At 33.0% G+C, this 18582-nt stretch overlaps 1 protein-coding gene across 2 annotated transcripts in view; it reads right to left on the reverse strand.

The window, feature by feature from the left end:
* Positions 1-849: 849 nt before the first annotated feature.
* The window catches only part of CEP120 (centrosomal protein 120), a 53387-nt gene continuing 35654 nt past the window's right edge, over positions 850-18582 (reverse strand). For both annotated transcript variants that reach the window (XM_084881715.1, XM_084881714.1), the window contains exons 19-21: positions 15015-15113; positions 5137-5282; positions 850-2722 (exon numbers count right to left, since the gene is read on the reverse strand). In XM_084881715.1, the coding sequence (XP_084737841.1) occupies positions 2488-2722; positions 5137-5282; positions 15015-15113 (480 nt within the window). In that variant the 3' untranslated portion in view covers positions 850-2487. The remainder of the gene's footprint in view (positions 2723-5136; positions 5283-15014; positions 15114-18582) is intronic.

Here is an 18582-nt window from a genome sequence, read left to right on the forward strand (position 1 = left end):
ACTAGATCAGTGTTTCCCAAACTTTTGACATATATGTACCTCTTCTATAATTTTCGTAACGCTGAGTAACCCTCGTACTCATGAGAACGTAGAATTAGGCACAGCTAAGCACGTTGCAGTGCATAACCCCACCAAACTCCGGTGCAACGCATACCCCCACCAAACTCTTCCCATACCCTTGGGGGTACGCGTACCACACTTTGGGAAACACTGCACTAGATGATCTACTCTTAAGGTGTTTGTGCTGGGCCCCAATACATCCTTAAGTCATACTCAAACTCCCACAACTGCTAGGAGCAAAAGAATTGGCTCTCGATAGAAAGTCCTGGATATACCTGTAAAGGAACTCTTCAAGTTTATACAGACATGGCACCACACATACCTAGTAGATATGGTACAGCCCCACCCATACAGTGTGTGCCAACCTTAGACGTGGAACTAGACTTTCTCCATGAAAAGGAATCATATTTTAAAGATGAATTTTATTTCACAGTAAAATAGTTAATGAAAGATCTGCAGTTATATGTAGTAATGAGGAAATTTAATTCATTCATCACTCACTTGCTCAATTCATTCATCTGTTGTGGTCATACTCGAGTCCCAAGGATTGGCACTACTTTTAAAGCAATCAGTATAAATATGTTAAATACCACATACAAATGAAGTGGCTGTTGCTGAAGGTGTTAAAATTTCACACTTCCAATTTAAAAAAAGACATTCAAAAAGGCATATACTGTACAATGTAAGTACTTACACACCAAAGATACAAAATGACTTGATAGGGCAAGTGTCAAGCACTGGCCCACTCGGTTTAGAACAAAAGTAACAGACTGCTCAGGAACTCAAACAGGCATACAATTACCATTTTATTTGTTAAAATACATAGCCAAAAGATAGCTTTACAGCAGGCAAAATAAACCACACATCCATTTTAGAAAAGTCCTTTTTGCTTCTTTAAATCTAAGGCCCCCTCTAGTGTTTGAGAAGAGTCACACACAGTACACAATGCAATTGAAGGCAGTCACTATATTTTACTCAAGACCTCCCCAAACAAAAAGAATACTCTGTTCAATTTACGTGGCACGAAATTCGATGAGAAAATGCCTAACCATAATTAATGTTTCAAATTCTTATGATTCACATATTCATTATTTTCTCATTCAGTAATTTTTTTCTGTTATTTACTGCTGGGTTGTTTTTAGATTAATACTTTGTTAATAAAGAAAAAAAAAACATATAATGCATGTGGGGACTTTAATTTCCCAAACAAGAAACATATCTCTTTGGAAAGCAACAGAAAATAAATTTAGTGTACCAAATGGCCTATTCTGCTTTTGGCCTATTCTGCTTTTCAGAAGTTATCAGTAAATAGTATCTATATCCCATCTGAAGTACATACTTAAATTTATTATATTTGGGAATAAAATTTCAAACTACATATATTTAAAGACTCACCAAATTGGGAATTTTCTAATAAGCCTTTTCAGTACCCTTTAAAAGGATGAGGGAAGTGCTCTGAAGAATATGATGTAAAGGAATTCTTAAGTTTATACAAACATGGCACTACATAAATTCCAATGATTTAATCTCATGTACTTTTTAAAAAGACTGATTAAAATTATAGGGAGAAAAAAAATTTTCTTCATTCTACTTTCCCAGCTAAAGTCTTTTTTAAAAAGTATCTACTTCTATATTACAAAGTTAACTAGTCTTACTATTACTGGAAAACAAAAATAAACCTCTATTTTCAACAAAAGAAAATGATGCAATCTTGAGCAAGAGGCTGACAAAGACCTTATTAAGCTGTTACTTTATATTCTTAAAATTAGGAGCACATTATATTCTTAAAAGTTAAGAGCACATTGAAAATTTGAAAATTCAATAGGGCTTGAAACAAGTTTAATCTGTATAAACTTTAAATAAATGACTAACTTGTCTCTCAGTATTACCATATGGATTCTTTGCATTTATCCTGCTTTCTGTTTTCAAACGTGTCACTTGCTAATGTTAAAAGTAAAAAAGACAGGATATCTAAATGAGTTAAATAAAACTGTTTACATTTGCAATTGGTCTAAACATTTAAAATATCTATATTCAAAATGAATAGGACACATTTTTAAAGTGCAATATGTACTCTTTTGGCTCAACATGAAAAATTATGTAACTGGAAATTACTGTAGTTATTTCGCCTAGGATAAATTTAATGAAAAGCTGTTTTGAAATCTCGGCCATGAAATTATAAATTACGAGGAACACTGAAAAGGCATTTAAATGAGTATATAAAATGCAATTACAAATAAAACCTGAATGGGAGAGGTAGCACAAAGTAAATAAAATCAAATAAATAACTATACAATAGCATATACAATTTTTGCTTATAAAAAACTGAAAATTGCATCTTAAAACATCCATTTTGCCCTTCATTTAAGGGTTTCACAATGAAATTAAAATTTAGACCTGAAGTCTATAAAGATTTTCCGAATGTTATTAATTACTGGTATTGCTTTTTGCCAAAACCTCTCTGATCTGTCGGTCAAGTTCACTTATGATTCGATCCTCGTGATTATACACACCGGTCCTCATCAAAGTATCCCTCTCTTCTATTAGGCGAGTCAAATAATCATCCAAACCTTCTTCCAGGGCATCGCCCTGTGGACCATCCGCTTTCCCTCTTGCAATCTCTCTGGAATCCTGGCTCTGTTTTTGTTCTTGTTGCCTTAACCTGAGAAGTCAAGAACAAACACTACTCTAGTAGGCAACAAATACTGTTTTGGTTTTCTTAACAATGCCATTTAAAACAAAATGATTTAATGGTAAAACACATTTTTAGTAATATTTTCAGGAAGAAAATGAAAACCAGTGTTATACTTGGCAAGTCAGAATTAGCACACTTATAAAGGACAGTTTAAAAACAATACTTGTTTTTCTAATTATAAAATATATGAAAACTATAGGAATTTTGGAAATGTTAAAAAGAAAATCATCATAATCTTATCCAGAGATAACCAATCTGAGTAATTTTGTTTTTCAATAAAAAATGCATATGTTTTAAATACATATTTTTCTGAAAAATATTATATGCAGTGAGTGCTGTACACTCCCCCCTAAGTGTTCTTCTAAATGGCTTCATAACATCCCATCATTTAGATGCCCCATTATTTAATCATCCTTTATTGTTGACTTTTAGGTTGTAAATTTGATATTACAATTTTAACATAACATTTCCTTCTAAATTCACTCAAGAATTTTAACATAACATTTCCTTCTAAATTCACTCAAGAAAACTTTTATATTACCAAACAGGGCTGGTTTTGGGGGATACTGCAATGAATCAAAAAGAAAAGTCCTTACTGTTAAAAAGTTTATTTCACTAATTACTATAGGAAGTGAAATTCTATAGATGCAAATGCCTGGTTCATGTTCTAATTAATTTGTAACACCTTCCAAGTCTGCAACACAGCAAATAAATATTTGCTGAGTTAAAAAGTCTTAATAGCCGAAACTTGTTTGGCTCAGTGGATAGAGCATCAGCCTGCGGACTGAAAGGTCCTGGGTTTGATTCCAGTCAAGAGCATGTATCCTGGTTGTGGGCACATCCCCAGTATGGGGTGTGCAAGAGGCAGCTGATCGATGTGTCGCTCATCGATGTTGATGTTTCTAACTCTCTATCCCTCTCAGTAAAAAAATCAATCAATCAATAAATAAAAGCCTCATAGCACTGTAGACTATGAACTTTTCCAACTGATACTTATACATTAATATACTAAACGTAGCTATTTAATTTAGCTCTAAACCTACCTAATATAGAACTGAGTTTTCCCCGAATCATGGAGATTTCATGGGATATTTCATCAAATGAACTCAATTGTATTCCCCCAAATTAATATGCCGAGCCCAATCCCCCAATGTGATGGTCTCCGACTTTGGAAGATGATCAGGGTGATTAGGTCTAGATGAGATAATGATAGGGACCTCATGATGGGATTAGTGCAGCTGTGAGAAGAAGCTCCACAGAGCTTGCTCACTCTCTTCTCACCACGTGAGGACAGTGGGAAAGCAGTTGCTTACAAAGCAGGAAGAGAGTCATCACCAGAAAACAACCATGCTGGCATGCTGACCTTGAACTCTGTCCTCCAGAACTGAGAGACAATACATGACTATTGTTTAAGCCACTCAATCTATGGTACTGTATGGCATCCCAAGCTAAGACAGTATGCTTTCCTGAAACAAAAATACTATCTCTTGAAAAACTAAGTTAAAAAGTCTTCCCCCAACTCACCTCTAAAAAGATTATAATTTGTTCTTATGCTGCTTCCTAAAGATGACTTTCCCAACATGAAATACTACTAAAATTCTAACTCAGATAAACAGGCCTCAGAGAAGAGCAGTGTAACATAGTATTTAAAAAAACAACCTCTGGAATCAGATTTGAACTCTGGCTGTGTGACCTTGGTACTTAACTTTCTTTAATTCTTGGGTGTCTCAGAAAGTGACTTTGAAAGTTAAAGAAAATGAGACAGGCATCTGAGGCATTTAATATACAATAGCTGCTGCCATATGGTTAGGGCTCAATAAATAAGAGCTATCACTTATATTAATACTATAAATCTGAAATGTCATATACTTCTTGTAATTAAGAATTCAGTATAATCAATTACCTTGAAATAGTAGCAATGATCCCGAAGTAGTCATACAAAAATAAAAATTAAGACAACAATGCTATAAACGTAAATGAAAAAGCTCAATAGATTTAGGTGTTACAAATTAATTAGAACATTCATGACAAAAATTTTATGTAATAATGGTCTTTGGCCTAAGTTTTCTATTGTACAAATCAGCTCCATTTTATAGTATACTAGAGGCCCATTGCACAAAACTCATGTAAGAGTAGTCCTTCCTTCCCCCAGCTGCTGGCACCGGCTTCCCTCTGGCACCCAGGACCCAGGCTTCCCTGGTAGCCCCAACTTTGTCCAGAAGGATGTCCAGTCTAATTAGCATATTACGCTTTTATTATAGATGATCTACTTTATTGAAAAACCTGACATAATTTCCCTGGACCAATGACCAATTAAAAGGCTGTCCTATTAGAACTTTCCTTTTGTATGAAAAAGCAATGTAATGTTCTAGTTACTATACCTGTTTAATTCATTTCTTATATCCAACAATTCTTGTCGCTCAGTTTTTACTGTATCTTTTTCCTCAGAAGCCAAGTAACGTAGTCTCATCTGTTCCAATTCTTCTTGCTGTTTTTTAAGACGAGCCATTTGACTTTCTTGCTCCCGCTGGAAAGAAACAAACAATCCAGATCGCAAATATTAGGAATATACTTCATATGACCTTAACTTGTGATTATAATCCTATTTGACGGTACCCATGATATAGACACACACTGCCAATTCTATGACATACATAAAATCCAGAAATGACCAGTTTTGTGTGTGTGTTTTTTTTGTTTTTGTTTTTTTAAAAAAACACCTCTTTCCATTACTTTTCTGTTATAAGCCATAATCTTTACCGGCCCAATCAATGAAGTTAACTGAATAGCATAAGATAAAAGAAGTTAAAGGCAAGAAAGAGTCTGCTGACAACACAATAAATTGCTACAAGGATCAGTGGCAAGAGCAGCATCTAAGAAATGGTTAATTATACAAAAATGTACCAAGAAAAATTCAGTAACGGTCACTAATTCCACTCCTCTCTTAGGTAACAATATTTCTTTTCCCTCTTTTCTCAGGCTCATACAAAAACCTATGCATTTGACACAATTTCTTTAAAATACATGTGTAACTTTCCACAGAATGAATACTCCATGATTTTTCAACCACTCTTCTCAATAATAGAGACTTTTGGTTACAATAAGCAATGCTACAATAAAACACCCTATCATCTAGTATCACAAATATTTCTATATATTTTTTTAGGGATGGGTGCTTTTCTTTCTTTAGGACACAACCCCCAAAATGGGAGCGGTAGGCCAATAGGTATGTTGTCAAAGTAAACATTTATTGATTAAAATGAACAACTCAACCATCATCCAGGTAAGAAACAAAAAATTATAAGAATCTTAGATATCCTCGTTTCCCAAAGACAACCACTATACTATTTTCTAACACCACAAATTTTGACTGCTTTGAACTTACATAAACAGAATTGGACAGTATTACTATTTTATGACTGGCTTCTTTTACTTAACATTGTTTTTAAATTTATCTCATTGTGATTTTATTTTGCATTTTTTCAAAGACATCTGAACATGTTTTAATATTTTTAATGGCATATGGTCTTTGGCATTTAATGGCATCCTCTTTTATAAAGTTCCTGTTCAACCATTTGGCACTTTGCTCTATTTTGCTATCCATCTTAATATGTCTGTAGTTCTTTATACACAGGGTGGTGGGAGAATAGGTTGTTTGTATGGAAAATAGTACAATAACTAATAAATGATATAAGAATAAACTCTTATGTCCCATACTTACAACTGTAAACCTACTTTTGTCCCACCCTGTATACTAGGTAAGTCATTTGTTACTTATTTGAATTCCAGGTATTTTCCACTAGTCTTTGTCTTGCCTTTTCAGTGCTGTAATGGTATTTTTTACTTAATTTTAATATAGCCCAAATTTATCTATTTTTTTTATTTTTTGGATAGTGCCTTTATGTCCAAGTTTTTGCCTGCCTCAGTCTTTATTTTACCCTTTTAAGGCTTCATTTAGATCAGTAATTCATATCCAATTAGTTTTGTGTGTGGCATAAGATGAAGATTCTTCTTTTACCCATATAGAGCTCAAATTGACCTAGCAATATTTACTAAAAGACACCCCTTGCTTGGCAATAGCACCTGCCATAGGTCACCTCTGTCCGTTAAATGTATAGTAGGTTTGTTTCTGGGCCCTGTAACCTGATTTATTTCTCTATCCTTGAATTAAAAGTACACCGTCTGTTACTATAACTCATATAATAAATCTTGATATCTGAAAAAGTCTTCTCTCTTTGGCTATTGTTCAAAATTCTTAGTTATTCTTGACTTCTGCATGTTCATATAAATATGTTTCTAGGGCTGAAAAAAAAAAAGGTCCTGCTGGGATTTGATTATGCTAAATCTACAGATCAATTTGGCCAAAACCATTGATTCTTTAATCAGTGAACAAGGTTTATTACCTCTCCCATTATTTAGGTCTTTTTTAATTTGTTTAATACTTTATCCTTTTCCATAAACTAATTTAACACAAATATTTGTGTTTTAAGATGCCATGGAAGATTTTAAAAATTTTTTCTTCTCTAATTGTGTCTAGTATAGAGAACTGAAATTGTTCTTTTCATATGGACCTTGTTTCCAACAAACTTACTAAATTCATTAATTCTAGTACGTCCTATGTAGACATTTGGTTTTCTGAGTATATAACAATGTTATCTGCAAATAGTGGCAGTTTTACTTTTTCCTTTGCAGCTGATGCACCCTTTCTTTCTCTTGCCTTATTACACTGGCTAGAACCTCTAGTACAGTGTTGCTAAGAAATGGTGAAGAGGGCATTTTTCTCTAAAGTTTTAATTCCTGATCTCAATGAAAAACTTTATATTTTCTGTTTCTTTTTGTGTCAGTTTTATAAGTTCTGTTTCTTCAAATTGACATAAAAACTTTTGGACCATCCTCTTACCTCTTTAAATGTCTGAAGAATGTGTAGCCCAGTGCCCCTTTTTTATTCCTGGTATTAGGACCTAGTAATTATTCTCTTTTTGTCCTTGAACACTTTTTGCCAAGGGGGAAGTTCCTTTCAAAAAAAAAACAAAAAAAAAAAACCAACTTTTGGCTTTATTTTGTTGTACATTTTGCTCCTATTTCATTAAGTTCTATTTGTATTGATTATTTTCTATCTTCTAATTTCCTTCACTGACTGTTTGAAAGGGATATTTAGAGAAAACTTTATGCTTTTCTTATTTTCTAAGTGAACTTGAGGTTATAAATGTCCCCTAAGTACAGCTTTCATTAAGTCTCATGTCTATTTCATTATGAAAAACATTTTCACTGGGTACAAAATTTTAGGTTGGTAGTTATTTTCTTTCAGTCTTATGGCTGTTTTTCGACAATCTTATGAATTCCTTCACTTTTGTTGAAAAGTCATCTGTCAGTCTTATTGCTGCTCCTATGAAGGTATTGTCTGCCTCCATCCCCACAGCTTTTTAAGATTTTCTTAGTTTTTTGACAACTTTACTGTGATGCAAGATATGATTTACTTTGAACTCTCCTGCTGAGAGTTCATTGATAGTCTTAAGACTTGTTCTTTTTCACTTTTATAGGCTTCTCAGCCAGTATCTCTTCAAATATTGCATCCCTCCACATTTTCTATTTTCTCCTAAATGTTGCTATAGGCTGAATATTTGCATCTTCCCAAAATTCTTATGTTGAAACCTAATTCCCAATATTATGTTGTCAGGGGATGGGACCTTTGGAAAGTGCTTAGGTCATGAAGGCAAGCCTTTATGAATGAGATTAATGTCCTTATAAAATAGGTCTGAGAAAGCTTTCTAGCTCCTTTTGCCATATGAAGACAGTAGAAAGATGAACACACATAAACGGAACTGGGAAGCAGACCCTCACCAGACATAGAACATGACAAGGTGTGTACCTGATCTCAGAGTTTCAGCCTTCAGAAGAGTAAGAAACAAATTTTTGTTCATAAGCTATGGAGTCTGTGGTATTTTGCTATGGCAGCCCACGTGGACTAAGTCAACAGTCTATAGTTACACAAAAGGTAGTCAGTCTCATATATTATACTCTATCCCATATGTTTTTTGCTGTATTTTCCTTTTTCTTTTCTTTTCTCATTTCTGCTTCAGTTTGCACATCCTTGCTTCTACTATGCCCAATCTGCTCTTAATCCATCTACTGAATTCTTACATCTCACTCACAATACTTTTCAATTCCAGAATTTCTACACGATTCAAAAGATTCCATTTCATTAATGCATTTTTCTGTCATCTACTTTCTAGAACATAGTGATAGTAAGGTTTATTTCAAACTTTGTATCTGGTGATGCCAAAATCCAGATTACCTATTGATTGATTTCTTTTGAGCAAAAGCCATAAAAAAGCACTCCACAATAAGGACATGTAAGTGGTTAATAATCATATGAAAAGATGCTCAAAGTCAGGGAAATGAAAATTTAAGCCACAACATACTATTGTCACACTCACCAAACTGGAAAAAAACTAATATACCTAAACAACAATTGGACATGGTGTGAAGAATAACAATTATATACCACTCTTGGGAACTGCAGATTTACATAACCACTTTAGAAAGTAATTTGACAATATTTAGAGTAGGAGTCAAGATGAGCAAACCCTACTAACAAAAATTCTACTTTTAGATATAAACACTACAGAAATTCTTACATGTTTCTACATGTCCAAAATTTTTGTGTTGTCTTATTAAAATAAAACTTGGGAAAAATATGTCTGAGAGAAGACTGGATAAATAAATTGTGGTATATTCATATGTTCAAGTTTTATAAAGCAATAAATTAACTATAGTTACTTGCATCAAAAGAGCTAAATCACAAACAATTCTGAGTCTTGGTGGTCCCAGGAAAATGATCTCATGGATATAAAACATAAAAATATACAAAAGTGAATAGTGCTATTTACCAATATTTTAAATATATCTTATAAAATTATAAAGAAAATATGGTAAGGGACCTACATACTACCCAAAGGAGTAATAAATACCAAATTCAAAAAAGTAACTACCTTAGGAAAGGATGCAGTTGAGAAAGGTACACAAGTTTCCAAAGCATTGATAATGCTCTGTTTCTTAATCGAGGAGGTGGGCGTTATATAAGAATCTTTTGTTTATTTCTGGAATGTACAATTTATTTCGTTAGGAAAAGTACACCAAATTGTTATATCTGGCTGAGGAGGGTTACTGGTGATTTTTATTTTCTATGTTATATGGTGCTATCAAATATGCAAGCAGAAAAAAATAATAAAAAGTTGATTATTTTTAGGTTCCTTTATAAAATTTTAGCTTTATAAACCTTGAAACATTTTAATTCTAAAACGTAAGAAAAACCTTAAATTTTAAATCAAGGATCCAGCATTTAAAATAATCACACATGCACACACAAAAATTAGAGGTTAGTGAAAGAAATCCTCTCTGCTGCCAGGTGCTCTGGGTTAAAGGCTCCTCAATCAAGTGAGTATAATCTTTATTTTGCCTTGGCTGCCTATAAATCCAGAAAGGAGATGTAAACATACATACACTAGACTAAACAGCGGCTAAAAAGTGGCCACTACATACTCTCCCACTCACACATACCATGTAAGTCTGTGGGAAAAAAGCTCCCAACTAAACTAAGGAACTCAAGTAAAGTTTTCTGAAAATAACCCAGAGCTGACAAGTCAGGAGGAGGGCCTGGATGGTTTCAAGACACAGTTTTTAACCAAGACTTGGACCTCCAACTGTTTTTCTTAAACAAAGATTTACATCCTATCCTTGGCTAAATTACTTATAAATTAATCAAATTAATTACTCTGAGTGGATAAGCAGGAGGCTGGACAAGATAGTGCGGATGTCAGCCAATGAAGTCTGTGTTGTTTTAACTAAATATATCAGCTTAGTTTTAAACAGATCTACTGTGCACAAATATGGTAAAGGACGCACATCCTACCCAATATCTTAGTTCTTAGTCCTGTACCCAAGGAGTAAAGAGTTAATCTTAATTTGAATATGTTTAGTACAATTTAGTATTTGTTTTGGTTTAAAAATATTTCTGTACTATATCTTCATGGAGGTGGCAGAAAAAAGAAAATGAAGTTACCCCTTAAATATCTCACAAGAGTCAGTGTTATACAATATATCAGATGTATCAAATCCAGAATGTATGGATATCACTTTCTTGTTTTCTAAGTTATGAACCATTTTATGTGATATTTACTTATATTCTACAGCTGTCACTTTTCCCCATTTACTTAAAAAAAAAAAAAAAAAAAAAGTTTACAACTTGGAAACAGACTTTAAAATTGTGAATCTGAAGAAAATATATTTTTTTTCTAAATAGATTATGACTTTTTAATTCACATACTGACTACACTAGATCACTTTTGAGTAATGGAAATCTCTGTTTAAACATTTTTCTGGCAATATGCACTAAGCATTAGATCTTATTTCCAAGCTTTACCAGCTGGGTTTTGTCATTAACATTTATTAACAATATAAGATATGGCTTTTGCTGTCTAATCTGTTCTACACAAATGTTTTGTATGGCCCTCCAGAGGATTTTACTGTGACAAATTACTGGCAGAGATTATAGTCCCGTGGCTATTCACCAGAGGCAATGTAAAATTAACATGGTACTAATCCAATTTAAACAAAAAGTTGCACAAACAAGTCTCTGAACAAAAGCAGAGAATTCAATTTTACATTCAAACACCATAATGTTTTTAATAAAACATTTTAGAAAAAAAACTTAAATAATTTTCACATATATGAATTGTGCCTATTTAGTAAAGTTATTAATTTTAACTTTCCAAAAACAGTTTGTGGCAGAGCACAATTCACTATGCTAATCTCAAGGTCTATTACATTTTTTCTTCAAGTATTACATCTCAAATGTGGTCTGTAGAACATCAATGATTCCCAGTGAAGCTGAAATCTGTTTACAGAGTTGTTTCTACAGTAGAAAGTTTGTGGGACAAGGAAAGAATTGGTCTGTAATAAAGTTCACTGCACTCAAAGAATGAGACTATTTGTTTTCATGAAGTACAAGTTTAGAGTTGAACCACTAATTTAACATTGTTTTCTTCTTAATACTTCTTACAATAACTCAAGAGAAAGGAGGCATCTGAAATTTTGTGATCCTATTATTAGAAAAAAAATAGCTAAATTACTTTGTCAATGGTTTTTAGGCAAGAGGGCAGAAAATAGAGTAAATAGGAAGTGATGAAGATTGTAAATATATCAGGATGCATGTTAGTAAGGAGGGTTAATTATATGGACACATTTTATTCTTAATCTACTTTTAAAGGAGACTCAGTGTAACACTAACAAAAAGCCATGAACTTGAAGGATTCTATTCAGAGTATTATTTGTTTACTTTCTTTTAAAAACTACCTCAGTGAAAACAATGCCATTTGTCAATATACACATATGAACATAACTTAATCAGCTTACTCAAAGTAAAAAGGTCTTGCATGGATATTTCTTAATAAGAAACATGACACTGATGAAATTACTCTTTCAATAATTATTTAATAATTGAAACGTGTCACTTTCTTCTCCTGGGAATTTGTTCATTATTTGGCTTCTATGGAATGAAGCCATAACATTATAAAGGGGAAAAAACTCAAGCCTGGACTCTGGTCAAATGGTTCCAATCCTAAACTCTTATCACTCAGAATCTGTGTGACTGTGTGCAACTAAATTCTCTAAGTCTCAGTTTCTTTCATGTATAACATGGAAATAATATTATTTACTACATAGGGATCTTGATTACGATGAAATGAAAAGACATGAAGCACAACACCTAGCATATAATGAGACTAAATTTAATGCTAACAGCTCTATCAATATCATTGTTATTATCCTCTTTTTCTCTAGTTATTTCCTTTGCCAGTTTCCCTTTCTCTTTCTTAAACATAAGAATTCTAAATGCCATCAGTCAAATCAATCACCTTTGCAAAGGATTCTTTCATCTGTTTTTAAGCCCAATCACCCTCCCAACATCAGATTCACAATTCTGTTTGCTGAATTTTTCTGTAAAAATTAAAATCTCCAGACTTGCAAGTCTTACCCCTTTTCCCACCATCAATTCTTTGTCTTAATAACCACATTCGCGATACTCCGCAGCCCAATCAGGTATATTGTACTACACAGAATACATATCTTTTAAAAGAATCTCTCATCCTTTTCCCACTGCTACCACTTAAGTTCCAGTCCTTACTTCCTGAAATGACCTCTAAAATAGCCCTCCTCTGATCTCCAAGTAGAGTTCTGCATACTGAATTCGTGTCTGTTATAATCATTCTAGCCATTGTATTTGTAACACCCCCATCTCCAACCTGCTACATTCCTAAATCACAACCAGTTCCCTAGAGGCCATCTCAAATACATGATCTTCTATGACACCTTTTCTAAGTCCCATTAAATAGATGTACTCTCTATGGCTCTTTTTAGGGTTCTTAATATTAGGCAGCAAATGTTATATTTATAGTTTTCTTCTCTATTACTAAATTGTAACTTCCCTGAGGGAAAGACTTTTGTTTTATTTATGTTTATAAATCTAGGGCAGTACCTTGAATATAGGAGACTTTCAGTACAAAATATTATTCACTCATCTATCCTCAGTCTTGTGAACATATAAAAATTAACTATTGTTAATATAGTAGTCCCTCCTTTCTCTGCAGTTTTGTTTTCAATGGTTTCAGTTATTCATGGTTAGGGTCGAAAAACATTCAATGGAAAATTCCAGAAAAAACACACACCACAATTCATACATTTTACACTGCCCACCATTCTGAGTAGTGTGATGAAATCACATCTGTCCTAACTCTACCTCACCCAGAACGTGAATCATCCCTTTGTCTAGCAAATCACACTGTATATACTGCCCACTCACTAGTCAATTATCAGGTCAACTGTTGTGGTATTACAGTCTTGTGTTCAAGTAATCCTAATACTATAGCATAGTACCTATTCATTCACCTCACTGCTTCTTATCACATAGGCACTGTATCTTCTCACATCACCACGAAGTGAATAGAATACAATAAGATATTTTGAGAGAGACCACATTCACATAACTTTTATTACAGTATACTGTTATAAGTGTTTTATTTTATTAGTTATTGCTGTTAATCGCTTACTATGCCTAATTTGTAAATTAAACTTTATCATAGGTATGTAGGTATAGGGGGAAAAATAATATACAGGGGTGGGCAAAATAGGTTTACAGTTGTGAATATGCAAAACAGAAAGCTTATTCTTGTATTAATATGGAAAATAATATAGTAATTAACAACTATAAACCTATTTTTGCCCAGCCCTGTATATAGGGCTCAGTGCTATCTGTGGATTCAGGCACCCACTCGGGGTCTTGGAATGTAACCCCCAGGATTAAGGGAAGACTAATATTTTATACTTATAATCACAGCTCACCTACAAGCTATGTTAGCATAATTTTATTTATTCTTATGCAGTTTAGTACATGAGAAGAAGGTGGTAAGCACTTAGTACAATTTTACAAAGATATTTAATAGCATTTGATGTTTATGGAGACATAAATCTGAAAGACCTTCTTTATCAAATTTCATTTATAATGAAACTGACACTAAAGAAAAGCAAAATTTATAAGGATCAATAATGGTTAGCTTTAGCTTATGAGTTTTAGGTCAAAGTAGATTTAAAAAAATCTTGCTAATAATTTATCTTAATCATTTGAAGAAATTATACCCAAAATTAAGATATATTTCTCATGAAGCTAATAGCATATGCTATCTAACAACAGGAGGGGGGGAAATGTAAAAATTCAGTTAAGAATTCAGGAAACTATCACTTTTAAACTCATAAAGTTATGCAAATATTCCCTGTGATTCCTTCCTTAATTGAATAAGTTACCTCTGTCTTCCTAGGAATAACATTTACAATATGTTCTTAAATTTGAGAACAGGCTCAATTTAAGTTACCCTGAAATTTCTCCCCTCAAACGTACTCGCAACAGAAAGAAATTAATACTGAAGAATGGTAATTGTATAAGAAAAATAAATTAAACAATTTCTTCTGAGAAAGAGAATAACTGGCAATTAAAGAAAATAAACCAAAAGTTTCAATTTTTAATTTAAAAAAGTAAGATCTTACATATAACACACACACAAAGAGCCCCAATCTCAAAAATAGCACTGGAGATTCAAATGCAGACATTTATCTGATATAACAGGTATTGCCAAATATGCAAACTTGTAAAGAATCAAGGGAAAAGGACATAAAAAGAATAATCCATCATTAGTTATAAACTACATACCTGTTTAAGTCTGGCAAGCTCTTTCAAAGCTCGTCCCCATTGCTGCTTGTAATGCAGTTTAGATTTAGTTGCAGATTCCAACTTTCTTTCAAGTTCAACCTAACAGTGATTAAAATCATATCAAGTGAAACACTATACCACTGTGTACAATCACTGAAAGATAATATATACAAAGAGTCTGGCTTAAGAAAAGAGTTTATGTAGTGTAACATACGACATCATCTAAAACTGTTATATAATTTACTATAAATATTATGGCACATGAACATTTTCTTGTTTAAAATATAGTCGTATTTTTACTGCCTAACAGCCTATACTAAAAGGAACTGAATTAGTCTTAACCTCCAGACAGTTACTATAAATGTATTTAAAACAAGTATATTGCATAAAGATAGAATGAAAAATACTTTTTTTTTTTTTTTTTTTTTTTAACATAAAGCAGTTCTGTTAACTTTTCAATTTACTTGGTACTCTAATCTTAGAAAACAAAGTATTCCTTTTGGAGGCCTTTCACTATGTGGAATTTTTGTCTTATAACAAAAAAGCTATTGGATTCTTAACTATATTTTGGAAAAAATCATAGAATGCAGTTTACTAAGGAAGAGGACAATGTGAAAAAATATTTTAAGAATGATAAAATAAACCAAATGAAAGACAAATAATGCTCCTAGTAACACTTATCTAACATTTATTTTCTATTTTTCCTCAACTATATAAAGAAAAACATGAAAGTGATTCAATTAAAAAAATAAGGTTATTTATACTTGCAGCAGGCAATCTGTTGTGCATGAACTGAAGCCAACTTGGCTATGTTTTGGAATGTCCTCTCTCAGTGTTTCAACCCAAGTACCAAACAAATTGATGTAGCCAACAGACAGTTTTACTAGTTAAGTGATAATGTAATAATGGGCCTGAATTAGAGTAAAATACTGTTACTCTAAACTGCTCTAATTTTTTTTATATGAAGTTGACTTTTTCCCATACAATTCCTAAAGACACTATCCAAAAATTCAAACTTCAGAAAACTCATGAAAACAAAATGAAAGGAAGAGCAGATTGCCAAATTCCCTTCACAAGAGCCCAGAACATTCTCTGCAGTAATATACGACTTAATGGAGTCAAGGTCTTTTCAGCTTTACAAATCCCTAGTGCCTGGGTTTAAATGTGTTGACATTTCACAACTAGACTCATGCCTCTTAAATTGAATAATACACTAAAATTGTCAAAGATGATCTCTTCCACTTACACCTAAAGATTTATACATATTAGTTGGTAATTTAACAAGGACATATGTCACAAGAATAGAAAAAATCATTTTATAGCTGTGAGGTAAAAAAGTAGCCTTCAGCAATAAAAATGATCATGTTGCCGAGACCAGTTTGGCTAAGTGGATAGAGGTTGGTCTGTGGATTGAAAGGTCCCAGGTTCGATTCCGTTCAAGGCCATGTACCTTGGTTGTGGGCACATCCCCAGTAGGTGGTGTGCAAGAGGCAGCTGATCAATGATTCTCTCTCAGCGATATTTTCTAAGTCTCTATCCCTCTCTCTTCCTCTCTGTAAAAAAAAATCAATAAAATATATTTAAAAAAAAAAAAAAGTGATCATGTCCATAGGTCTTAGGTGGGCCCAAGGCTAAGGGTTAGGACAGGGATGAACTAGAGGGATTATTTATGACTGACTTCATCAGAAAAAGCTGTCTGGTAGGTTACACTGGTTTTGCCATGATTATCAAAATAATTCACATTTGCATAGTTATTCAAACTAATTTAAGACACATGTATAGTCAATACATATAATTTATTCTTATCAAAAAGACTATAGATAGCAAATCTGAGACAAACCTCAGTTTCTGATTTATTTCTATACCAAATCAATGATTAGGAACTTTTTAAGAAAACAGATGGTTCTGTAATTCTAAATAGATGGACCCAAGTCCCAGAAAAATGCACACAAGTTAAGGGCCCTTATTGAGAGTAAATTTGAGGCTTGGGGAAGCATTTGTACTGATATGTCATATAGATTTCTCCCTTAAAATATTTCCAGCTTTATTCTTTTATATTCCTACTGCCATTTCCTTAGCTCAGGCTCTTCTCTTGTCTCCTCGGCCTCAAATCTATTCACAAATCTTGCAAACCACTATTAGGTCAATTCACTCTCTACTAAATAATCTACAATAGCTACTTCTTGCCCACAACATTGAGCTAAACTCTTCTGCTAGGTTACAAGGCACTCCAAAATATCATTTCCATATAACTTGCTCAACCTACTTTCTTGGTATTCCTCATCAGGAAATCCTTTACTCCAACCACCAGGTTGGGGTCCCCTACACACCCCTTCTTTTTGCCCAAATTACCTCCTCAGCCTAACAAGTCTTTATTTTTCTTCTCTGCTAACTTAAACTTCAGGTTAAGTTCAAATACTACCTTGACCCAGAGCTTTCTTTAAATTACTGTATTCTGAACAGCAAAACGTTTCTATTACATTCTCTGGTACTTTATTATACACGTTTGTTTAAGGCCCTCTGAGCCATTTCTCCAATTTTATTACAAGCTCTTTTCTCTCATTTTCCCCTTTGTCCTAAGGGTTATATACACAGTAGATACTCATCAAATATTTTTAAATTTTACCTTCAACTTATATACCTCCTACTGAATTATAATGCTTTCCATATGCTATTTTTAAAAATCCCAATTATTTTTAAGCAATCTAAAAGATATTTCCTAGCTAAAAGCAAATAATATCCACTTCTTACATAATAAATGGAATCAAGAATTGAATGTAGTAAAAATGTACCTTACGTAATTTATTTTTAGGCCATTTCAGTCAAAATGGGAAAATCTGTGTTATACTGAAGAAAATGGATAATCACAAGATTATAGACTTAATCAGATACTTTTCACTGTCTTCCTTTTTGTACTTTTATGTCTTTGTTACTATTTAAGAAATAAGATTCTGCCCTCTTCTGGCCCCCAACAAATTTACAAAGAACTTTAAGAACAGCGGAGAGGTGGGGCCAGGGAGCAACCTTGTTTTACTAGGCAAAGAAACATGCTGAATGAAATCATTAGGTCTTGGATTTAATGATATTATGCATTTTTCTCCCTCTCTCAAATTCATGGTGCTGTTTATATTTTTAATATTTACTGACCTTTACTTTTTTGGTAGAAGTGTAGTTGGAAGAAGGAATTTTAAAAATCACTTAAATTTATATAGTAGATATTATCTAGTCTATATTCATAAAAGATAAAAAGTTAACAGTTCTCCAATTTTGAGATATTTGGTCTCTGAATTTTCCCAAGTAAAATGGAAATATTCTTTGACATCTACTTAACAGCTCGAGAGAATTGATGAGATACTATTTGAATGCTTCAAATATCTCTGGTAAGTACTACAAATTCATATTTATAAACACGGAAATACTTTAATACTTGATTTTTCATAATAGGGGTGGGAAATGGCTAACTGGGTTCAAGTTCATTGGTAGAGAAATGAGAAGGCCAAAAATGGAGAAATGAAATTGCCTACCTATGTAAAAAGCAGGACCACCAAGACTTTGCAATTAAGTAGAT

Source organism: Pipistrellus hanaki (assembly GCF_964339955.1).
Source record: "Pipistrellus hanaki genome assembly, chromosome: 4".
NCBI classification, from domain to species: Eukaryota; Metazoa; Chordata; class Mammalia; order Chiroptera; family Vespertilionidae; genus Pipistrellus; species Pipistrellus hanaki.